Here is a 25,909-nt window from a genome sequence, read left to right on the forward strand (position 1 = left end):
TGAGCTTTGGCGAAGGTGCTGAGTGCTTGCAGGGAGGAAATTAAATATGAGGGGGATGGATCTTTATCACGTTTTATAATTTTTAGCGTTGGAAGAAATAGAGATGTTTCATTTTTCGTAGTGTAGCAGGTAGAGCACTTCTTAAATAAATAAATAAAACCCACCCCCACCTCGCTACAGCCTCCTTTAAGGCTACTTGAAGTACCTTTAGAAAACTTCTTGCTATTTAGATGCTTAAATGATAGTCTGAAAAACTGTTTCTGTAGTCACTGGTGAACATAATTCCATTTTCAAAGCAAAATTTTTGGAACTCTGTTGGATTTCTGTAGTGCAAGATCAAGCAAGGTATGATGACGTGCGTGACAAATCACCTATAAAGGAAACTTTTTAGAATTTTAGAAGTTTTAAAGCATAAATGCTATAAAAACATGGCTGGAAAATAGAATAGTAATTGATCGTATAAGCTTGTTGGGCCAGGATATTCTTCTGGCAATGGGATGGAAGCAAAACCACTCCCGATCCTGCTGAATTGAAGACTGCTTTTCCATTTCACAACACGCAGAGCCAAGGCATGGAGAGGTTGGATTTCATCCGAACATGCGTGTGGCTGACTTCAGAGCTTCTCAAGGTACTCGTCCACAAACTTATCCCAAAGTCGTTCCTTTACTGAGCAGTCTGATAGAAGGAATTGGATTGATCTCATCAGAAAGCTGTCAAGATGACTCTTGTTCAAATTATTTTGCTGCGACCAAGAAGGGAGTGGAGGCCAAGCCTTCTTCCATTGACGTTTTCGGGCAAAAAAGCATCAGTCTCGTAAGGTCTCTCCCAAACAGCACCCGGAGTATCTGCTCCCAAAACAAAGTCTTAACATCACACTGCAACTTCTAGGGGCAGGCCTGGTATTTCAGTTAATCCGAATAATGCTTTCGTGGTTGAGTGGTATTTGCCAAAAGTCTTAAACATAACCTTTGTCGCAGAGAAAGGTTAATGACACGTAACCTCCATCAGAGAACTGCTTGTGATGAAAAGCGTTTATGCAGCTGAAAGCACAGCATTTTACATTTTGGTCCTGTCAGTTGTCCTGAAATAGTCTTAGCATGGATGGAAAATGTGCCTGTTAGCCACGTTCCTATAATTACCCAAAATTCTTCTTAATTTTTCTGTAAACTTGTAACTTGCACTGACTTCTGACACCACTTGTTGCTGTTACAACCCTTGCGTTGGTCAAAAACCTTCACGAATCAACTCTGGATTTTGGTCTTTTTGAGCTTTTTCTTCTGCTATCTGGAGCTCTCACCCACTGAAGCTTTGCCAAAGCTGTCCCGTTGCCCAAACAAACAACTTCCAGCTCCTGTAGCAGTCACAAAAGAGAAGGCCTGGTGACAGCACTTGGTGCAACTGAGTGATTTAATTGCAGCATTCTTAAACGAACAAAGGCGGGGGAAATTAGTGCGCTCGGCTGGCCTGCGTGCCTTTGCCATTTATGCTAATGCTATTTCGTGAATTGAAAATACATTATGTTTAACGTGGGCACTTCTGGGACCGGGTAAGTTTGCTAAATAAGTACAGCGAGCGATATCAGTGGTAGGCTGTAAGCCTCGTGTCTCTTCTGCTTTTTTCTCTTCCCATTTCTGCACTCTTGTCTACTTGCAAGACCCCCTCAGAAGGGAGAATTTAGGTAAAAACTTATTTGGAACAATACGTAGAGGATTAAAATCTAATTAGTGATTTCTAGATCGGTCTAAAATGTGTTTAAACACGGTCCCATGGAGTTTATCGAGTTAGGTTCATGCTTTGTCACACCATTTGTACCTACCGGTGGGTTTTTCTTCTTGCTAAATAGAAAACGTTTCTCTCTTGCCATTTGGCTCCGTCGTATTTTCACTGGAAGAAGAAGAAAAAAAAAAAAATCTCGTGTGCTTTTGCAGTTTGTGTATTGGAAAATAACGTGTTCTCAATCAGCGCTGGTGTTTCTCTTCCTGTCTTTTTTAACAGCATCTTTTTTCCTCTGTTTTTTTTGTTTTAACACCTCTGTCCTGTCCCTCCACATCACTCCCTAAAACTCAGGGCATGCCCGGCTATTTTAGGTCGTTTCAGCACCTTAAAGAGCCAGCGTATTTGCAAATTGCAGTAGTCAATCCATAAAGCATACGTATGAACCGTGTAAAACTTTGCTTTGGCACCTATTTACAGCTCTGCAGTTCATTAATTTTAAAGGAAATTTGCACCGTGGCTTGGCACAGGGCTTGAAAGAAGCACGAGGCAAGTACTGAAGATGGCAACCTGCAACTCTTGTAATTCCTGCACCTTATGTACAAAGGTAATTCTTTTGTTGTGCAGCACTGACATTTTCGTTGTCACTTCCTCCTCCTTAGGAGGCAGGACTTGAAAAGAGGTAATGCCTGTAGAAATGACAATTTCGAGTGCTGCCTGCTTGGTGCTAGCCATAATTCCTTCTGAAGCCTTCTTCTGAGGCATCTTTATGCAACTTGGTGCTGATTTAAGTCTGTTTTTGGGTTGGTTGGTTAGTTGTTGTTGGTTTTTTTTCCCCCCCTCCCCTTCCAAGGGAACAGAAAGTGGGAAGAAATACCCAAGAGGAAAGGAAGGGGCTGCCCGTTTTGGTGGAAGTTAGGTTAAAATCTCCGTTGACACGCACCCTCTATCAGTGGGAAGTCGGTGGTTTTGTTTTTTTAGGAAGAAAACCAGATCGTGACCTGGAGTGGAGACTTTCCTTTCCTTAAAACTGAAGCAGAAATCGAATTGTGGGAGGTTTTGGGAGGGTTTACGAGTGACTGGAAGGAAAATCCAGATCAAATCCAGATCCAGCACCTTGCTGGGCTGGCTGGGTTTGAGCTGATTAATGGATATTGTCCAGTGCCCTAACCAAGAGCAAAGAGAATATATTCAGGCCAAGGGCAGATAGAGGTAAAAATGCCCTTATTAAGTAGAAAATTCTCATTTTTATACAGATGGGGGAAATAGAGGAAATAACAGGCTTGCAGCTTGACTACGATTATACAATGAGTTGACATGACAGCTCAGAATGAAATTCCACTGTCCTGATCCTTATCCTCGTGATTTAACTGCTGGGGCCTTGCTGCAAGGTTACTAAAACACACTGCTCGCGTGTGATAACTTGTGGAAGAGCCCCGCTTAAACTAAAACTGTTTCAGGTGGTTTTAGAAGATGTAGACAGAGCGTATGCATGTCTCTTTTTGCCTACTCTAGGGCTCCGTCACCAGATCCGCTCTCCTAATTCACCCTGACAGCTCCCTGGGCTGCAGCTGGCTGGGGGCAGCGAGCGGACGTACCCAGCAGCTTGGCGACAGCATCAGGTTGTGATTTTGGGTTGGGATAACAGAAAGGCTGTCACAAAAACATCTAAAAATATTCAAATTGAACTACTCCACAGTAGTTCAGTGCTGCAGCTCGAGCCAGCCTTTTAATCACAGAATTTCTAGGTTGGAAGAGACCTCAAGATCATCGAGTCCAACCTCTGACCTAACACTAACAGTCTTCCACTAAACCATATCCCCTAAGCTCTACATCTAAACGTCTTTAAAAGACCTCCAGGGATGGTGACTCTTCTAATGCCCAGGTTAGTCTTGTGCAGAATGAGTTACAGCATATTTTAAATCATAATTTCCCTTTCTCAAACATGGGCACAGACCAATCTTGAATACCAACATAGCTGCAGGTCGATCTCAGTCTTCCCTAATCGTGCTCCCAGAGACCGAACGCCCTGTGGTTTATGGGTTGGCACTGTTACGAAATCTCTACGAGCAGGAAAAGCCTAAAGAAATTTTTCTGGTAAAAAATTTTTAGGTGCCAAAATTTTCTGGAACTCGCCATGCATACTAGAAACAAAATAGAGCACCTTGAAATGTGGCTCCTCGCGCTGGGGCAAATGGAGATCTTTTATCTCTTTCATGCTATGGAGTAGTTTAACATATAAAATATGAAACTTTATTAGTATGTTGTGTGTAATTGTAGTCTTTTATAGGATAGTTGAATGTTAGCACACATCTTCATATAATTTAAATATTAACTTCCAGTTTTTGATGGAGAAAAAAAACATCCAAGCTTTGTAAATGCTTAGCTTTTTTCTCCCCTGATAGTGCTGTATTTTTGTAGCTAGAGGATTTGATGCATCGAAGCCTTTCCCAGCACCGTTCCCTTTGCACTGGCCGTCTCCTCGAAAGATAAGTGACTTGGTAATAGATGCAGAAGAGGGCTCTGAGTAGGGCATCACGCGTCGCAGCTCCGTTTTCTTGGTTTGCATCCAACCCTGGTGTCTGGTGACAAAAACTTGTTACTCTCTGATGCCTCTGGCCTTGATTTCAGGGCAGAGCACCAAGCCCAAGGGCAGGTGCTAACATAAAACAGCTCATTAATGTTGGCAGTAATCTGAATGCCCTTATTTTAAGGGTGAGCAGAGAGGCGGGATTCTTCCAAGTGAGGTGCTGTTTTTTGCTCATCTAGATACTGAAAAATTTTGCCCTGGTTTACCTTGATTTAGGGACAGGACTTAATTCTACGTAGCACTTTCTGTAGTGAAATCCAATCTTCAATTGCTCTTTTTTCTATCTTTTTCCAAACTTTGATTGTTTGTGATGAAACTTTCCATGCCGCGTATCTTCCCTAGGCTGATTTTTATTTTATTTCATCTTTTTGGCCCCGCTTTGATCGAAAACGGGTTTCTTCTGTTTTTGAGAAGGAGGTTAGGGAAAAATGGTGTTTAACCAACGCTGGATTCTTACAGCTGTTTTATTGAGGAGCTTGAGTCTTCATGCCTTGGAACGGGCTCTTGAGATTTGGGAGAGGGGCTAGGGGAGAGAAACCATGGACAAAGATGTGCCATTTGCAATCCCTGTTAAAATTGACTAAATCTGGCCAAGCTGCAAGGTTCTGAAACTTTCTCTTTGCATACATTAAGCAGAAACTTGCTTAAAAACTGGCAGCAAAGTTGGTCTGAACGCAGTTTTCATGCCGCTTGGGTTCATTTTTGAAAGAAGTGCCTAAAATTACACCATGTCCATTATTTAATATGTAATTTGTATATTAATATGTGTAATTGATCCGAGAAACCCACGGATCCATGAAATGACAATCGTCAGTCCAAAGGAAAGTTCGAGTCGTCTTATTTATGGTTATATCATCTGATACCAAAAAAAATGATGCCTCGAAGTACTACTATGATCTTCATAAACGACAGAAGTGAACTGAAGTGCAGCATGGACGTCAGTTAGAAGGGGTAGGAGTTGCTTGTGAACTGCTCTGTTCATGCACATTCTTCTCCAATTGTTCTTAGGGCTCATACTTTGTTATACCAAGATCAAGACTTGAGCATTCCTGATTTCTCCTGCATTTCAGAAGTGGGAGATAGTTTCACCTGGAGAGACCCGAGTAGGGTTTATGGAGCACTCTTGGACACCAGACCCTTCCAAGACTTGTCATCTTTTCATTTTCTGGAGTGTTTTTAAGATTTCTTGTGAATTTAAAACACCTCCTCTTCAAGCAGGTAGACGTCCTAAAAACATTGACTGGAATATCCCTGAATCATCCAATGATCTTATGCTTTGGGAAATTTCCTTCCTTTCTACTTAACTTCTAAAACTTTGGCCTTTTCCATCCTCTTCATCTGGATTCTTTGAGGCATCGGTTTGGTCATTATAGTGTTGTTTTTGTTTGTTTTTTTTTTTACTTTCAGTGGACTAGCTTGATGGTTTCGTCGTCAAAAGCCCTGCTGCAAATCAACCCTGCTCTCCCTTTGCCAGGATATTATTTGAGCGTTTTCCCATGTTTGTTTCTGTCCTCGGTTTTGTCTGGTTATGTTGACAGAAAATGTTACTGATTTGCCAGTGGGATCGCGTACACTCACAGCTCTCCCTCCTCTTCTGACCGAGCCACCACAACAACCAAGTACCAGGACAGTACGCTGGGCCAAAGCCAGAGGAGATTTCTATTTAAAGTCAAAAAATAAATAAAATCACCCAACAACTCCTTTTCAACATCTCTTCTGCGAGCTTGTTGTTGGCTTGAGGTTTGCTGTTCCAAGGCTGAGAGCTGATTGAGTCAGACAGTTGTAAAATTGAATCCGACTCTGGGTTGATTGCAGTTTTTTCCCACATTTCTCGTATGTTTTTCCTCTCTCTCAGCCTCTTCTAACTTGAGTTCGCTTTCCCAGGTTTCAAATAGTCACAACACCGTGGTGTGTTCTTATATAATGCCATAAAACCTTGATATTTTTGTATTTTGGTCACGTTTGCAGCTTCAGGAATACAGGACAGTCTTCAGAGTTGCAGCAGAAATATCCTTCCATCAGAAATTGTATTGCCTGTGCCCGGAGGAGTTGAAATAGTAGCTTCCAGCCACGGGCCAAGGAGATGTGCAGTGCATTAAGCAGTGGCTCTGACGATCCCATCTGTCCTGGAAGTTTTTCATTCTGTTATTGCCGTAAAACAAGCAGAACTCCAAAGAAATTCAAGTCCCGTGACTCCTAGTTCAGCGGAGCTAAGGAAAATACGTGAATGTTTCCTGCCTTGTTCAAGTTGTTCTCTTTCTGTAGCTTTTTTTTTGGAGTGTATTGGCTGAGGTGAATTAATGGTTTTATATACAGTGGCTTCCAGCTTTATTTGGCTTCATTTTAGACTTGATTTAGGAGCGTGGTTTGTAATTCACTTAATTCCTCACGGTGTCCATCATCAGATATGCCTGATACTCAGGTTTGCCTTACAGACAACCAAAAACCTCTTCAATTTCTAGCTAACAAAGCTGCCCTGTTCTTCAGTGCCTGCGTGCAGAAGAGAGCCACATCTGAGGATGTTCAGCGCATAACTTCTTGATGTGTTCCTGCTACGGCCGTGTTGTCGAAAGCTTTGACAGCTCTGTAATTGAGCTGGAGATGGAAGGTAGTCTTATTTTGCAGTTCAACACGCAGGTTGGGCAATCCAACGGCAAATAAGGCTCCAGAAATGAAAAGAAGCCTGTATTGTTTTAGGCGTCACAGTAAGAGAACTCCTGAGATCTGGTGATAAAGAGGATATATGACGTAAAACAAAATAAACCTTTTTTTGTAGTGAATAAGGGATGTGCTTTTTTTGTTATTAAATTGATGCAATTTAGCATCTGTAGCATTTGCAGTGACCTTCGGGAGGTCGCAAAGTGTCGGAGCTGGGATTAAACGCAGGAAGAGAGGTAAAAAAGAGAAATGAAAGAAAAAAAATCTGTGTATATAATTTGGCCAGGCAGAAAAAGAGAAAAGATAACTGTGCCTTTTTATTTAAAGGCAGTAAACATTGAACTGGGAAGAAATGTTTTCTGGTCTTACAGAGAGAGTACCACTTAGAGGAATAAATGAAGTTGAACCAAGGAATACTTAGGCTGAGTATTAGGGGGAAAAAATCTGCACTTTGAGGTTTATTAGATTATGGAGCACTCTTCCCAGAGGATGTGGTTGAAGCTCCATTACCAGTCCCTTCAAATTAGGCTGGGTAAAATAACAAAATGTACTGGAGGGAGCGCTTCTGCATGGGTAGGGGATGGAAGGCAGTTACCTAATCCATCTGCTCATTTCACTCGCTTCCGTGATTCATTTCCTGAAAAAACCCGCTTCCAAAATGTGTCGGTGACATCACGGCCTCAGCCTCCTCAGCCATGTCGATGCTTCTTGGTAGCGCAGCTTTCAGGTGGAGTTTCTTTGGGGGGGAGAAAAAAAATAAATAATAAAAAAAATCGGTTACGATCAGAGTCACGATCTTTGTTCCCCAGGCCAGCCCCCCAGAAACTAACCTTTCATCCAGGTTTTTAAAGTGGCTCTGCTTCTGTACTGCAAGCTAGCTTGAAATAAGATCATCAGCTATGTAAGTATACCTCATAGCCCTCACAATTAGCAGTTTAAGCTTCTTAACTACAGCCCTGAGATGCTTAAGGATGTGCTTCTAAAACAGAAAATGACTTGAGACGTAACGTGAGCTCCGTCTTCGTGCAGTATTTGCCTCGCTGATCCAGCCTTTATGGTTCCGTGGGCCGCTTTTTCCTCTCCCGTTCGTTCTTACATAACATCCCCGTGGCAACTCGAGGGATGGCTTACATGGAAAAGTAATCGTAGGAAAGTATTTCTGTATTTTTAGCTGTCTTCTAACACAATGCAGCAGCTGGAGGCGAGGGCAGGAGCCAGCACAACGCGAACTGCCAGCTCTCCGGGGGCCACCAGAAAGCCTGCGTCAGACCACAATGTGAGGCTCGTTGAATTGACTTAAGAAATGTGACACACGTAAAAAACGTTTAAAAAAATAATCATAATAAAATAAAAAAAGAAAACCTCTCAAGTTCCCAGAGCGGCTGCTTGGTCATAAGAAGGGTGAAATGCTAACATCAGTGGTTTTGAATGATACTTTGTTTGCTGGTTTTGGTGGAAGAAGTACGTGATGGTATCAAGTGAATGTGGTGTAAACCTCTTGCTGTAGTTCCTCGTAATTATTTTATTTGGTGTTATAGCATCAAATGTTTTCCTGTATGCTCCCAAAACAAGGTGTGGAGCTAGGGCTTGATCTGCAGGACACATGAACCAGGGAGAGTCAAAATCACAGAATGGCTTGAGTTTGGAAGGGCTCTTAATTTCAGTGCTTTTTGCTGAGGACGTTTTTAAGCCCTGTCTGTGTTCTTACCTGTCTTTTGGTTTGAAAACCTTCGAAATCAAGCTGTTAATACTTTATTTAGTACTGTGACAACGTAAGTGTATGTAAACTTTTCTCCAAGTAAGTACAAACACGAACCTTACTCGTTTTCTTTACTGTTTCTTTACCGTTTCTTTACTCGTTTCTTTACTGAAACGAGTAAAGGAGGCTGAGATTTCTGCCTCCTCCTATTTACATTAAATAACAGTCTGGGAAAAAGCAGTTCCTTTTTGATGAATGTGTCATAACTTCATTTTGCCATGAAGTGTTGTTCCACAGGCTGTCAACCTAGATTAAAATCCCGGCCTTGTTTTCATGGCTCGGAAAAGTGTTCCTAGCCGTCTCAGAGCAGCTCTTGGATTCGCTATTGCAAAAGCTGCACCTCACCCTTCAAATGAGGTTTTCGTTTATCCTGGTAGGAACCAGATGCAAATATTGCCTCGTATTGTTCAGTTGTAGCTGTCGGAGAGCTCTGAAGGTAGGAGTTGATTTTCGAATCTGGAAAGAAACCCAAAGGGGGTGATTTTGTTGTTGGTTTAGGAAATGCTTCAACAACAACTTTGACAGCACCTGAAGTACCGGACTAGTACTGGAGCCCTGTTTGCTTTACCTGCTGTGTTTTACACAGAATTGTATGAAAAGGGGGAAAAAATATATATACACACGTGGTGTGTAGCTCTGAGGAAGAGCATGGAAAACGGAGCTGTTTGTTCTGCTTTTGAAACTAAAAGCAGCGTGTTCCCTCCTCGCAAAGTATTTGCCAGGAATAATTGGCAAAATGTTAATGTTGCTCTAATTGACCCCGAAAAAAAATAATAATATCTAGTAATGTGGCTCCCTGTGGAAATGGATAAACGAATAAAGCTGTGTTGGAGAATGGCAATGAAAAGTGGATCGTGTTTTGCAACAGGCAGAGCTTCAAGAGGTTACTTGGGTCAGAGATCAACGTGTCTCGGTCATAACGACCTCCTTCTCCCTGGTGGAAGCTTCAACTTTTGCCAGTGCTTTGGCCATCTCCCTCTTTTCCTAAATATTGAGGAAAGCAATGGCAGATGCCAACTACAGAAGGATGGGACGGTGGAAAGCTGAAAAGCTGGCTTAGTTGAGAGTTATACCAAACTTGGAGAAGAAACGTGCTACGTTTGAATTCATTTAACAAATGACATTGATAAATAAATAGTAAATAGGCTGTTTTTTTTTGGTTTTGATTGTTTTTTGACTTTCTTTGCGTGTATCTGGAGCAATCATGAGTCAAAAAGCAAACTTTATGGTCAATGTTTTTCTTTGACCTCCTCCTTCTAATTTGAGGACAACGGATCAAAAACATGGTCATACAGGGCTGTTAAAGCAACGTGAAATTTTTAAGAGAAGGCTCTAATTATGGTGCTTTTTATTATAAGAGGTCCTCCAAGCTGCTTAGCAGTGAATAGCATTAGTTCCCTTTGTCTTTGACGTGACAGTAATTGCCTTGCAACTGTGTTGGTGAAGGGAGCGTTGGGTTATTACAAAATCTGCCTATATAATTATATTGGAGAAAAAAAAATAATATTTGGCTGTTTTGAAATGTTGTTGGGTTAAGAGCACATTAAATTCTTTTATGTTTTCCGTTCCAATAGCCTACAGGTTTTTGTCCTGTGCAACTTGAAGCTGGAAGAGTAGAAGGCTGGAAACTCAACTGCTTGAATTTTTCTTGAAGAAAGTACATTAGAATTAATTCTGACTTTTGACATTAATAAAAAAAAATAATTTGAAAGTCGAGATTATTTCCTGTTAGTATCTGTTAACTTTCTTCTCACGGTACCGGGGTGAAGTGTTTTTTTAATTCTTCCATGTACCTGTGTGTCCGATGTTTCCCTCTAAAGAGGGATTTGTTCATTAAAATTTGAAGGCCCCTAACGTTGTTTATCCCTTCTGCTTTTTCTCTGCAGCTGGCCTGCGGACAGTCTTCACGTTAGGTGGAGTGGGGAGTAAACCAACGCCGCAGCTGGAGCAGTGCTCCCCTCTAGCTCATCAGAGTCTGCTGCTTCTCCTGGTCTTAGCTAATCTGACTGATGCTCCGGATACACCGAACCCCTACAGGCAAGCTATTATGTCCTTCAAGAACACCCAAGGTTTGTATGTCCTTACTTCTAAGCGTGAACTGATGAAAAAGAAGCATTAAGTTGCTGGAGATTCCCCTTACAACATTTATTTTCTCTCTAGCAAGCACATGTAATACTACATTTTCCTCTGGGATTTTTGAGGTGGAGTTGCCCAGCTGCTGAAACTTAATTGAAGGGGGAGAGTAAAGAGGATGCTCTTTCCTTCAGACTTGATGAATTCAAGAAAGCTTCATAATTTCAGAAGACACAAAGCTGACTTATAAGCAGGTCACTTATCTGATAGTCTGGAGGAGTCTCCTAAAAATCTATAGTACTTGAAGAAATTCTGGTTAGCTGGCATCGCGTCCCTTAGAGCTCAGATAAGCAGTTGAATTTCTAATTGTGTTGCTCGCTTCTTGTACTTCAAGTCTGAAGAGAAATTGGTGAAGTGTAAACGCTTTTATGAGGCTTACATACAGAAAGTTTCAGACTTTTTATAGTTCCAGGATCTGTATCAGGTGGGACACCCACACTTCAGGGGGTGTAGGTAGCGTTCATGTGGTCAATCTCTACTGGTACAGAGATGATCCAGAACAGTGGGAAAATAGTAGTAGTAACATGGAAGTAGTAGCATTGCCACACTGTTTTCTGCAGCAGAACTTTCCCAAATGAACGCGTTTTTACTAAGCAATAACCAATTCAGAAATCTGTAGCCTGTCGCTGCAGGAACTAGGGAATTTTAGTTAAATTCTTCAACTTCGGATGTCTTGTTTATAGAAATACGGCAATTTTTAAGTCCAGACTTGTAGAATGCTTGAGTACCCAGACTGCTATTGTTCCCAAAATACCCTCCTGCCACGAAATTGCTGTAGCTTTTCCATATGCTTAGCTTGTTTGTGTGCTCAGCAAAGATAGCCTTTGTATCCAGTTGCCAAGATACTGACATAAAGCATCCCCAAAAGGCAGATTTGCCCAACTTCGTGTGTCATCGCATGGTTTGGATGGGTGTTTCCAAGCAGAGCTGGACAGGAGCAGGTTTTAAACTTCTGTGGAGGTTCTTGAGAGCTGAGGAAGGGACCTCTTCTGCACTGGAACAAAACTTTTCACTCTCCAGAGGTGTTTTGTGAAGAAAGCAAAGGCAAAATCTTTGACTTGGGGAGATCAGGAGGCTGAGAGAGGACACGAATCTGGCTTTCTGACGTGCTGTATGAGCGCATTGATTGTCAGACTTGTTTTTTTCCATTTCCTCTGGAAATTCCTGGATGTTCAGGATTTGTGCTGATGGAAGTTGTTGTTGAAGCTGGTAAAGCTACCTGTGAAAAGCAGAAAACCATTTTGTTCTCACTTCCAGCTCTGCCACGAATTATACTGTGAATATGAACAATTTAATGTTAGCTTAAGTGGTATTAAACTATGTTTTGTGGTGTTTTAAATTCTTTTTAATTAGCCTATATGGTTATGACCGTCTGTGTAAGGGTGGGTTTTGTTTCCTCCTTACTCTGGTATCTGCATGAAATATTCCACCCAGAGGATTTTCTAGAATTAACAGGTTATCTGCATGGTTAAAAATATATTTGCTAAAGATTATTTTTGTTTTCTTTGTTTCAGATAGCAGTGCTTTTTCGTCATCAAATCCGCACGCTTTCCAGATCAATTTTAACAGCTTGTACACGGCTTTGTGTGAGCAGCAGAGGTCTGATCAAGCGACCCTCCTCTTGTACATGCTTCTGCATCAAAACGGCAACGTACGGACATACGTGTTGGCACGAACAGACATAGAAAACCTTGTAAGTGTTGTTCTCCTTGCACTATACTCCTTGCTCCTGGAAATTTGGGTGTCAGCAGCTTCCAGTGTCCCCCGTTTTATCGTGGGGGCAATAGGATGCGAGGGCAGCACTGCTTCTGAATTATTTACCCCACTCACTTCATTAGGCCAGCTCAGAAGGGCAGCTCTGCATACAAATGGCTTACAGGGTCTGAAAGTCAGGGCCTACTTGGTAGATTTGATAAAAATGCAGCTGTAGTGGCTGCTTTAAATAGGATTGTGGTTAATAGCCAGTATAACAGACACCTGCCACGTTTTTTTTTGTAGGTTATAGGTTAGCTTCTGCTCCCTGCTATGTTTAGTGATGTCACAAACCACTTTAACAAACCTTGCTTATTAAATAGCATTCCTTTAATAAAATAACGGCTGTCTAGGGGAATTGGTAGCAGAAGAGAGAACCTTTTCCATTTGAAGACGTGCAATCCTGCCAGATAATTAGATCCCATGCCTGTTTGATGGCAGATATGGAATGAGGTTGGTCTTAATCCAAGCTCGAGCAGATGCATTGCTAAAAATCGGAGTTGATAGACACCACTGTTGGCAAACTCAGGCAGGACGGTCGATGTTGAATGGATGATTCAAAACTGAACTCCTGGGTAGTCTGCAGATTATCTAGGGGTGGAGTTGAGTCGTTTTGTATAGATTCTGTCAACAAATCATCGCGTTGAATTTTCTTTTATTGAATGGAGCATGTCAGGTTTCACAGCTGCTAAACGCATCCATTTGCTCTGGAGAGGCTGAGGTGAGGTGTGTGCATTTTCTAATCGTGGTGTTTGATATGTAGCTCCCAGAAGAAGCACGAGGTGTGTGTGTTAAAACAGCTCAAGATGCAGGTCCTCAGATACTCTGTGATACTGTACGTGGCTTTATCAAGCATAAATTAGTGGGCTCTTCACACAGTGCCAGCTGGGTGAAGTAAAAGGGGCTGTGACATACGAGAGCAGGCCAGCATTCGGCTGAGCTCTCACCTTAAACTTGTGGCCGTTCTGGAGGTTGTTCCTTTTTCCCTTTATTCCACACATTACAACGTTTACTGTCCGTTTTTTTTTTTATTGTTTTGGGGTTTTATATACTTTTCTGGCTTTGGTGCCCAGGAAGCATCACTAGCAGATGTTCTTTGGCATTTCCTAGGGTGGTTTTTTTTTGATTTTTTTTTTTTTTTTTTTAACTTCAGTTTAATTTGCAAATTGATTCCGTGTGGATTTGTTAAATGGTACAACAGATTGTATCTGCTGGGGTATAAATCCACCTCTGTCATTTGCATGTAGATCCCTTTTTTTCTTGTTTTATCATTGATAATGCAATATATCTTTTTTTTTTTCTTACAATAACTGGTAGAAAGAATAGGATAGGTCTTCCATATTTTATAGCAAGTCACTTTGTATAACTTCATCAAATACTTGGTTTAAATACCTGATGCTATCAGGGATGTTCGTGTCTGGAATTTGGCTACGTGATCCAGTGTATGCTGGAGAAAAGCTATTTTAAAACTCTTTGCTTGGGAAACTGCTCGTGACCCCTGACTGAACACAGCACCTGCAGTTCGCAGTGTCTGTTTTTACCTGCCCCGTGTTTTTGGGGATTAAAAGTGATTTTTTTTTTTAATGGTGGCTGTACCTTCCTGGTTCAAAGCTCCTCCTGGTGAAGGAGTGTTAGTAATAATCCAATAATGATACTTGAATGAAAGGCTCTCAACAAAAGGGCCTGCAGTACAAGTAGAAGTGGGAATTGTATGTTTGTTTTTTTTTTTTTTGCAGTTTCATTCAGAAATCATTCATTGGAGGGTGTGACTGCACGTTCAGAAGATCAGGGTATGCCAAGGTTTTTTGAATAAAGAGTTGCAGCACAGCAGTTTTGCTTTAAAAAACCAAAACCAAACAAACAAAAAACACGTCTTTGCATGAGTGTTCCTGGATGTAGCCCTGGTCTGTTTGGAGAAATGGACTGGGGGAGTTTTCTGTTAGCCACAAGAGTGAGTGTGGATGTTGCATCAAGCATGACTAATGCAGGGTCTTCTCAGCATGGCCCATGCCAGTGCACGAGGAGATAGATATGAAAGTGTGCAAGTGCATTTTGGTTACAATTCTTGATAAATTTGAAGGTAACTACAACTCTAACTCAATCTTGCCTCCTGATTTTTTTTATTTAAATGGTGGTTTGCCTGGATAGCTTTTGAACAGTACCACTTGTCCTCAAGGAACGTGTACCCCAGCAATCAGTATACGAAGGAAGAAGTGCCCGGAGGAGGAGGAACGTAGAAACTGTACGTGTTGATTTGCTTTCCACCTGGACATGGCACGGAGAGTTTGCCTCCTTCAGTTCCTTCGAAAATTTAAAGGAAGGAAGTTAGCAACGTGTAATTTTTATTTTTTTTTTCCTCCTCTTTTGCTGTGGCGTTGTCCTGACCCTGGCTAAAGCATCTGTCAGAAAGGTTTCATGGCCTGCAGCACTTAGCTCGGTCTCGTAGGTTTTAGCAGAAACTGTCGTGGGTTTAACGTGTTCCAACTGTTTTTTGGGACTTGTTGATTGTAACAGAACATTCTGGTAATTTCAGAGGCTCATGCAGTGCTTGGAGTCCTGGCCTGTCACCAGAATAGGTTTCACATGATTCATCCTGTTTCACTCGGCTTGTTTTGAAAAACAGCAAAGCCTTTAGGTGTCTAGAATCGTCTTGGAATGAATTCTGCTTCTCATCCCCTATCTTGGAATTCGGAGTTTTCTCAAGTTCCTTTTTTCCAGGGTATTTTGTGATTCAGGCCGATTTCTGCAGCGTGGGGAAGCCACGTTGTAGCGAGCCAGTGGAAAGCTAATTTTCAGTTGGTGAGAGGACAACGTTTGCATCTGGATTAGCTTTAGACTAGCATTCAGGTATGCTTTTGCAGTTGCAGTGAGATCTCCTTTTCATTATTATTGCAAGACCTTGGCTGGAGCTGTTCATCCTGGTGGAAATGTTGCAAGACCTTGGGCTGAACTCTCATCGTAATGTCAGCTCTCTTTGGCTGGGTGTTGTCTAGAATTGGAAAAACAGGCTTTTTTCTAGCCTTAACCCAACCCAAACTGGTTCTTTGCTGGGATTAGCTCCACACACCAAAACGGGAGCTGAATTTCAGGGCTTAAAATGACCCTGTGCACCTCGGCTTTAATATGCCCGGCTATATTTCATGAGGAAAGTCATCTCAGACCAGGCCTGTGCTAGCAGAAATGGTTAGAAACAATTCTTTTCCTGTCTGAACTGTTGAAAATCTCATTTAATAATTTCATTTTCCCAGAGTCTAGGAGGGAACTAAAGCTTTCAGAGCCTACAGGAGCAAGTATGGCTGGAAATCTCATTTCTTAGGAATTGAAATTCCGCGTCTCACCACAAGAAAGAATTTGTTTAGACTCTTTCGGAGACAGAACAAAACAGATGGAAGGTGTTTGAACACTCTACGTCACCGCTTAGGGGTGGTTATTTCAAGAGGGAGAAATTTGCTACGTTATTGTTAAGGGCAGGGAGGTTTAGAGCCTCCTCTGTTTATTGTCTGAGGTATTTGAAAGGCTAAACTAACACACGCGTTTGTTTTCCCCGAAAGGTTCTGCCAATTCTTGAGATCCTGTACCACGTCGAAGAAAGGAATTCACACCATGTTTACATGGCTCTTATAATTTTGCTGATCCTTACCGAGGACGACGGCTTCAACCGATCCATTCACGAAGTGGTGAGTCGTTTTAATAAATCATTCTTCAGACCCCAAAACGGCTTAAATCTTTATTTACAAAGGTGCATCTGCGTCTCTTTTCTCAGCAGACAGTGTTTATAGGCTGGATGGGTTCATCCAGGTTTGATGCCACGTATGGATTTCTTTTTTTTTTAAGGACTAATAAACGACAGAGTCTTTTCAGATCATTCCTTACTGACGTGAACCAACGTGTTCCTGCTCCCGTTTCTCAAAGGAGATGCTGCATGTACATCCTTTTCTCTATTTTTCAGTGTTTTCTGTCCCAGGTTAGCATAGTGATAACCAAGCAGGCTGTCTCAAAGACGTGTAGTGAGAAAATGGAGGGGATAGAAAGGAGAAAAAAAAAATATTTCTCTCTAAAAACTTTCCTTAACCAGTTTGACAGGAGTTTTTAGTTTGGAAAATAAACTTCCAGCTCAATGTTGCTTCCTTACTTGGCATTTCTTTTCTGTCTTTCTGCTAGATTAATATCTGTTTCATGTTGTCCACATAATATGATCCAAATTGTGACTAGCTGTGATGGGCCTTGACCATCTGTGCTGGAGATAATAATGGGTGATAACATTCTAGTTTCCTGGTTTATAAATCTAAGGTAACGCAGATGTCTGCACTGGTTTTATTTACATTCCTGCCTAGGAGGTGGAAACTGTCTTTTGGGGTTATGTGAACTTATTGACATGCAAAAAGCAGGAAGCAAGCGTCCAGGTGCCGAAATAAAACTTTTCTCCCAGGTGAATTTCCAGCCTGTTTTGGAGCAAATTGGTGTTTTTTCTTGGTGCCAAATGGTCAAGCCTTAACAATATTTATTCTCTGAAATCTCAGATTATTTTCTGTATACATACATACATAGCTCTGTATGTGGAAAGTAAGAGGAGATGATACTTATATCAAATTCCCTGGGAAGTACCTTTTAGGAAGCAGCTTTTAGAAGGAGCATTTTTGGTAAGCATGCAGATGACCGAAACATTTTCCTGAAGACTTTCTTCTGCCTCATGGTTCATATGCCTTGAACCTCTACATATGAACCATAAACGCATGTGTGCGATGTGTATATGCAAGTTCCATGTCACAAGGTCTTCTACATTATCTCATCATTATTTGAGCTTGTCGAGGGTTTAAGGTAATACCCACAAGTTTCACTCCTGTCCTCCATCATCTCTTTCCACGGTCTTCATTCATTTTAAAGGCTTTACACACGGTCTTTCAACAAATTCCTTACTGGAGAAGTAAAAGTGGAAGATTTCCCTAACATTGTCAGTGAGGATCCAGCTGCGGAATGAAAACATAAATCAAGTTTCCTTGTCCAGCTTATTCTTGCCATCACCACTAACCCTGCCAATGCAGTTCTAGTGTTTTCTGTGTAATGTGGATGTTATTTTACTACTTCCATTTTAATTACAAAAATATCTGGTTCCTTTCAGCCTGTACTGATTTTCTCAGCCCTGCCTTTGCTTCTTCCATTTTCTTCTCAATTAAATCTTCATTTTACTTCAGGTTTTCACCGACTGTCTCTTTTATTCTGTGGCTGTTCCTCCCTACTGCTCACTCCATAGTGCCTGGTGAGAAGCATCCATTTGGTAGTGGTGCTGTGTGGCTAGGATTTAGCTATTTTTGCTCTTGGCTAGGTAGTGAGAGGTGGCTGAGAGGTCCCAGAGTCTGCGAGCCTGGGTATGTGAGCTTCTTTGTCACCCCGACTGTCTCCCCTCGGTCAAAATTTCCGTGGTGTACTCTGAGAAACACCTGAACGAAATGTGATAAAGAGAGTTGATGGCTGTGATTCAAAACCCTCAGGATTCCTTTATTTACAGAAAAAAATACAATCTGTTATACTTCCTAAAAGTGACTTTCTTGGTCAGTGGCATTTCTGAACTCTGTGGAGGGATGTGGATAGCCAAAGACAAATGTGAGCATTGCAGCTTAACTCAGGTGCTGTTGGCAAATGGGTGTATTGGTAGTGGGATCCTACAGATCCCAGGGTGGGGAAGAGACACTGTGCCTCACTTTGCCTTTAAAAAAAATAAAATAAAAGGATACAAAATCATACTGATTCATCAATTCTCCTCACCTATGCTTTTGAATGATTTAGAGGCCTGTTTCCAGGTACGTATGACCAAATTACTACTCAAAAAGTAGAGTGTAATGTAATTTATGCCTTAAACTTTTCTACGTATTCACTCCACGTGCCCTAAAGTCTGAGAGGGTATTCCAGGGAAGCAAAATAGTAAGAATGGAGTTGGGAAAACGTTATGTGTTTTTATCAAATGTAAACATCCAGCATCAGTTACACAACTAGAATGAGCTCTTGCTCACTGCAAAAACTTACCAAAAAAATTATTTTAACAAATACAGGAGATTTTTTTTCCATCGCTTGGGTAAAGTATGAAGAACAAAAGAATTTAACCCGTTTTTCTCTCTGCTGCTCTATATTCTGCGTAGTGTTCTTATAAGCAGCATGACTGCACGGTCCATTTATGGGCTATTTTCCTTTGTGGTATTTCACCCACGCTTATTTATTGATTTTTGAGATTAATTTTAGTGAGCGCAGTTTTCTAAATCTTGTGATTATACCGACTGGTAAAGAGCTCAGGAAACCACAAAAACTCTTTTTGACTGCTGAAGCATTTTTGTTGAAAATGAATGCGGTCTTAACCGCCTGGAAAATATGATCAAAACCATAGGTCCTGTTCCCACAATTGGCTTAATGCAGTTAGGGCCCTGTAACCATGTAGAGCTCAGTTTCTTTCACTAATAATAATAATAATAATAACAGGGTAAACGAGTAAATGCAAGAATTCCCCAAAGGGGGGCACGTATTGGTGATTTTTCTTTGCTGATTTATGAAACCGTAAATAAAAGGAGATCGGATGTCAAAATAACTTTGTGGAATACTTTCAGTGGCAGCAACCTACAGCACCACTCTAGTACTTTATGCCAGAATAAATACCAATAGAGTGTAAATCACAATTGAAGTGTGTTCACTTCCATTGTGTTAAGAAATATCTCAGAAGGAAAGTTATGGGAAACGGAGAATCTCAGCGCTTGGTACGTACAGAATTCAGCTCCAGTTCTTTGTGTTTGTGTTTCCTGCATGGTGTCCACGAGCCTGGTGTTAAAAAGGGTCCTTAATCGAGCACTGTTGGTTAATTTTTTTCCTTAAAGAGGAGCGGACTATTTCAGGAAGATGGGGTTGTCTCAGAAATGGCAACTCGCTGGTGTGGCTTCATCCGAAAAGATTGCTCTTCTCTGAAAAGCTGCATCGCTCCACGATGGATCTGGAGCTCTTCACCGGAGAGGTCTGCACTAGGTCTCCAAGCAATCTGCTGTGATAAAAACTAGGAGAAATTGCAAAGAGAACGAGGACAGGCCATAATAGGGAAGAGAGTTTGATTAATGATCATTAGGATACTATTTTGACTGTCTCTTGCACTCTGAAAGAGGTTCAAGAGACAAATTTACGGTGAGAATGAAGGTGGGAAGTAAATAAAAGTTGTTTGTTTGTTTTTTTTAAATAAAAAGAAAACCTCCAAAATTTTGAAGATCATACTTACAAAATATTATCCTCTAGAATAAGGCCTAGAGGATTCTTTTTTTCTACTTGGGTTTGCGTCTTAATCTCTTGAATAAGAGTTTTGGTAAAACATATGTGTAATTTTGAATGTCTTGAATACTTATTTTTACTGACAGTATGATCTTACACAGTGCCTAGGGAAAATGCTGGGAAGACCTAGGGTCTTTAGGTTGCTCGAGTGCCTCTTGGGTCCTCAAAAAAAACCCACAAACACACATAGTAGTGATGATCTTTCATGCTTTACAGATCGTGGTGTGCATCATCTGCTTAGTTCGTAAGGCTTTAATGTGATTAAATGTGATTTAATATTCTTACAAGACTCCTATATAGGATATTCATCCTCCCCTGTAAGAAAATGATCGTGTAATTAATGTTTTTAAAGCGTCTTCAAACTGTGCTTTCATCTCACCTGTGCATATTTTATTTTTCTTTGGCTTTGTTTTTAATGCAGAGAGTGATTATAATTATCTGGATCTTCAGTATCCTTCTGGACACAGATGTATGATTGGAAATATTTTTACATGCTATGGCAATTAGTCCCTTAGCCTCTAATAAAGAAGTGGATTGTAAAGATGGCGCGGTTTCTGAGAGAAGAATGCATTAATACAGGGAAAATCCCTGTTTAAACAAGGTCATCTGCCAATTCTGAGTTTTGATTACCAGGGAATAAATAAATCGAGAACGAGGTGTCCTTAAAAGTTACTAATTAATTAAGTTTTGACTGTTTATGTTGCTTGTTAAAGAGCTTCATCGTTGATCTAGAGAGAGATCCTTGTAGCTTGTGAGTCTGTCTAGAGTTTTTGGTGATGCTACAATTTTGGTTTCTATAGATAGAGACATCAGGGTGTTTCATATCGTGGCTGCAGCAGATGGGTTTTGAGAACCACCTGGAAATCTTCAAGAAAAACTCCAGGTTTTGTTGTGTGGTGACCCAAAACAACAGCAAATGGAAGAACTTCCCTGTCTAATTACCAAATGCAAATCTTAAAGGGAGTAAAGGTGCTTATGGTGGTGGAGTACCAGAAAATGGTCGGGGACCATCAGAATAGGACTAAACAAAGATTTTTACTACAGGCTCTAGAGACCAATCCTGTTTTTTGGCAGTAGTATGGGATAACTCATTTCTTTCCCGTTCTCATGCAGTCCTGTGATTCATAATTTCCATAATCGTTAAAAACCAAACCAAACTAGGATTTAAATATCTTCAGTGTGTGTAATGCTACGGGGAACAAAAGCCAACTTCAGTGGCTGATGGTATTTTTCATTATACATGGAGCTTCAATGAAACATCCTTTAAAATATCAAAGATAAAATCTATGCAGAGTGGTAGCCTTGCGTGGAATAGTCCTTGCTAAGCAAATCTTTGGTTTGACCGAAAATTATCTAAATCCCTAAAGAATTTTCATGGTTTTAGGACACTTCTGCTTACTCCTTTAGAGTTGGTTGCTGATAATTCTGGGTGTTGATTCTCTTCCTGCAATAAGCTCTGGGATAGGGGTAAAGCTCATTCTCCCTGCTCATGAAGAGCACAAAAGGATCTACAAGCTCTTAAAAGATTAGAGAAGGTCATCGGCTGGGTTAAGGGGAGACCACCTACGGCAGGAGAAGGCTTTTGGTGTGAAGTCAGATGTTGACCTGTTGATCTGCTCTGCGTCCTTCAGCATGTGTGCACTTGCCAATCAGTCAGAGCTTGTGTGTGCTGCCTCTTACCCAATTTGTAATGAGGGAGAACGGGAGGGAACTGGAAACCCTGTGCAGGTGGCTAGGGTGGAAGTGGAGACAGAAGTGTAAAGGGTAAGATCGAAAAATATATCAAAATACATCAAAAATAGAATACCAAATATCAAAAATAGAATATCAAATACCAAAAATAGAATATCAAATATCAAAAATAGCATATCAAAATATCTCCTATACCAAAAAATATAGGAGAGTGGTGGCACAGGGCATGGAAATTAAGGACTTGTGAAATCTGATCGTCTTTCTGCACTTAGTTTACATGACTTCTGATAAACCTGATGAGATTGACTAGATGATAATATTGCATTTTTTTTTTATTTCATTAGAATGCAATAGGTTTTGTCGCATTTAAGGCTGAAAGTTAGTTTACCTATCTTAAGGAATGTGAGAGTGGACAGCTTTTTATGTTCTTATCCAAACCTAGGTGCTAAAGAACTCCTTTTTCTTCTTTTTCAGATCCTGAAAAATATCACTTGGTACGCTGAGCGTGTTTTAACAGAGATCTCACTTGGGAGTCTCCTGATACTGGTTGTGATAAGAACCATCCAGTACAACATGACACGGACAAGGGTAAGAGTTACGTGGAGTGCTTAAGTACACAGTGTGGGTTTCAAACTTCAACAGAGCGATTTCAGGTTCAAACAGGGTGTGGGATTTTTCTTCCTTCTGTCGCAACCAGTTGGCATCTGAAGCTACGGGATGGAAGCAAAAGGGGAGAACAGTCATATTGACTAAGCACGGCATTATGTGGTTCTGAACTTGCAACACAATTTCTGTATTATTATATATTCAATTCATCAAATAGCATTTGCTGAAGTCCTTAATTCAGGTACAGAATTCCCATCTTCAGATGAGAAGGAAAAGTTCCTTTGGCTGATGAGATGAAATGATGCCTGATAGGTTCTTTGCCTCTATTCAATCACTAAAAAATGGAAATTCCAGGTCTATTTGTTAGTGTTTTTATGAAGTAGGATGGTGGCTGGGTCGTGAGACCTTTCTAAGCTGTCACAGAGCAAAACTGCTTCAGAGCAGATTGGTCTTACGCATTTTTCATGCATGTGATTCTAAACCTTTTATCTTGAACATATAAGCTTTGTATTGCCTACTCTTAAATATTTTCAACGGTTAAATGCATGGAAGTTTTTACATGAAGTAGACAAAAATGTTTTAAATACATTTTAGATTGGAAAACTTGAGGATTTCACGTTTGTGATCACAAGAATTAGAAGAAATGAGAAAGATCTTGACATACGTTTCTAGGATATGGAATCTGTTATGCTCAAGCTTAAACGTATATTTTAGATCTGAAAATGGAAAATAAATCCCTGAACACTGATGCATAGAGGCTGGTCACCCTCAAGACTCAAAATAATGTCTGAACATGGCTGCATTTCTTTCCAAATTTGAATATAACGTTGCAAGTCCTGCTATTACTAGTAATACCAAGTCATTACGTGGATTTCAGATTAATTCTTCTTTTCCCTTTTGAGCAATGTCTCATTCCATGTTTACTTGTCTGCGGCCAAGATCATTTGGTACAGAAGATTTCCATCTGACTGTCGACTCAGAAGTTTGGTTCTGTGAAAACCCTTGAATTTGATAGGGCCATCATTTAATTGCTTCTCTGCTCAAATGGTTTAAGGGATGGTAACAAGAGGAGCAGAAGCCTGAAGTATCTTGTAATAGTTGTAAGATACATATGGAATAGTTTCCATATATATGGAAGCAGAGAACTTCAGGATAAGACTACAAAATGGAGAGAGAGAAATGGAGAGGAGGAGAATTTCTTTTAATATGCTACATCTGTGATATTTTTGTAAATTAATATTGCTTAAAATGAGAAGATGTACACATGTAGATATGTCTGTATGCATACACACTCTGAAATCTGTGTGAAATGACTCCTAAGCCTGATTATCTAAAGAAAAAATATTTAAAATACCACCAAGTGTGTGCATTTTGCAGTTTTGCTATATGCTTTTGACCTCATCCTTTAAAGCAACAAGTATCACTTTGTTGAGTGGTTTCCTGCAATAGGTGACAGTATTTATATATATATATATAAAAATAAATGAAAGTTTGATGTGTTTTTTTTTCCTCTTCCTTTCTGACAGGACAAATACCTTCATACAAATTGTCTGGCCGCCTTAGCAAATATGTCAGCGCAGTTCCGCTCTCTTCATCAGTACGCAGCTCAGAGGATCATCAGGTAAATATAAACCTTCTGAAATGGACTTCTCATCCTTGGTAAAACTCAGCAGCAGAGGAACTTGCATTTTATAAGCTGTAATAGGTAATGGTGAAGTAAATAGCTGAAACTGTATCAGAGTAACTAGGTAATACAAGAATAAAAGATCATCTTTTTCTTGGATCTTTCCTGAATGCACAAAAATAATTAGTTTCTCTTATCTCAGAAATTTCTGACTTTTGATTCTCCTAACAAAATAGCTCTGCAGCTGCTTTTAAACTGAAAGGTTTTCAGGGATTTGTGTAAATTTTGCATTTTTAGTCATGTATCACGTTATAAAAATGCACTGTTGGCTCTCAAGTACTGGATTTTCAACTTGCTTGAGTTCTTCCTACACATTTGACAAACGATTTATTTCTTATGTCAGATGTAATGATTATTTTATGATGGGGTGCTGCAAATCTAGGCAATAAACCTTACACTGATGCTTCTCGAGTGATCAAGTATATTAGGTCGTGTAGTAATAAATACTCGATTGATCATAGAATGGCTCGGATTGGAAGGGACCTTAAAAACCACCCAGAGAAGTAGTTGAAGTTGGTCTTTTCCATTTGTGTGTGTGTGTGCTGCAGCCCAGTTGGTAAAGGCAGGTAATCACGCGTCAGGCATCCTCATCTTGGCAGCCACCGCTGCTCCATGCTCCAAGGGAAATCAGGAAGGTCCTTATTAATGCAAGCTGGAATAAGCTCTTACAGTGCTTGTCAAGTCCAGACAGTGTGCCAAAAATAAGTACATGATAATTGCGTGCCTGTACACTTTGTAAAGGGCTCGGTTAACAAGAAACACATCTCATTCTTAAACCACTGCGATTTAGGATGTAATTCTCTCCTAGCCTCTTCTCTTTTGGAAATGCCTGGTTGCAGAAGTATCGACTTGTAATCAGGATGAGTGCTTTCTGATTCTATCTTTTACCTGTTTGATGCACACACTCTTTTCATACCCTGTGGTAACGAGTGCTTGAGAGCCAGCTCAAGACCCCAACGAGGCTGTGTAACCCAATTAAATTATCTTGCACTCCTTCTATGCGGCATTTCAACATCTGTGGAGTTGGGGTGCGTTGTCATCTGTCTAGACGTGTGTAGTGGAAATGTGACTTTAATGTTGCTACTTTATTTTAGTTGTGAAATAATTGTACTGTTCCTACTGAAGGTACCATTCTGTTGCTGGATTCATGCAGTGAGGAGGAATAACAGTGAATGACATAAAACAGGAAAATAAAATATGTACATCTTAAAAATAGGTAAACGTGGCCACCAAGATCATGATTTAATTTGTCACAGTAGGCATGATTGCTTATAAAGCAAAATACCTTAATATAAAATGAATTAAATTCCGTTGTAAAATGTTTTGTACAGCTAGGAGTTGGGCGGGCCGGTGGAAGGAGGAGTTGGTTCCAGAGGCAGGCTGTGGACTTCACTGCTCATAGGGTTGAATTTTCATTTCAGGAGCTTTCAGCCAGGGTTTCCCTGGCAGGCTTAAGTACCGTGATGGAAATAATTTAGCTTTATTTCTTGTCAAGATACATACTTCTAAAATAATAATAAAATATTAATGGTTATTAAGAAAAATAATAGGAATAAATATTTATGAACACATTTCATAAGAGATTAATGCTTTGAAGCATTCATTGTCCTTTCTTTTCCTATCTTACAAAGTCACAGGTTTTAAATTTAACCAGCAACAATGGACCCAGCTTGCTCCATGATCCCAAAGTAGAATATTTTTATTTAGATTCTTACTCTGATACTACTATCGGAGTGCAAGCTTGTGTGAGAATATAAACCACACTACCCTTAATTCAAAAAACAAACAAACAAACAAAAAAAAAAACACACCACTTTCTCTTTGAAGGAAAAGACCAAAAAGAAGACAGTACTTCATAAGTAAGTATTTTAGGGTGTAGGTTTTTCGATTAAATAGCTGTGAAATACTGAACTTAAAATCTGCTTAGCAATACAAATGAATAGACGGTCATAATTTAAGCCTCACCAGATGCTCTAATGAGTCCTTCCTTAATGTGAGAAGTAATTCCATTTCCATGCAAGCTTTT

The 25,909-nt window shown here is 40.4% G+C and overlaps 1 protein-coding gene across 3 annotated transcripts in view; it reads left to right on the plus strand.

Moving 5' to 3' along the window:
• The window catches only part of LOC309889390 (dymeclin-like), an 85,094-nt gene that overhangs the window by 33,679 nt on the left and 25,506 nt on the right, over positions 1–25,909 (plus strand). For all 3 annotated transcript variants that reach the window (XM_082782195.1, XM_082782194.1, XM_082782196.1), the window contains exons 10-14: positions 10,607–10,789; positions 12,368–12,546; positions 16,157–16,282; positions 22,068–22,181; positions 23,726–23,820. In XM_082782195.1, the coding sequence (XP_082638321.1) occupies positions 10,607–10,789; positions 12,368–12,546; positions 16,157–16,282; positions 22,068–22,181; positions 23,726–23,820 (697 nt within the window). The remainder of the gene's footprint in view (positions 1–10,606; positions 10,790–12,367; positions 12,547–16,156; positions 16,283–22,067; positions 22,182–23,725; positions 23,821–25,909) is intronic.

The sequence above is a fragment of the Aythya marila genome (genome assembly GCF_965140915.1).
Source record: "Aythya marila genome assembly, chromosome: W".
Taxonomy (NCBI): domain Eukaryota; kingdom Metazoa; phylum Chordata; class Aves; order Anseriformes; family Anatidae; genus Aythya; species Aythya marila.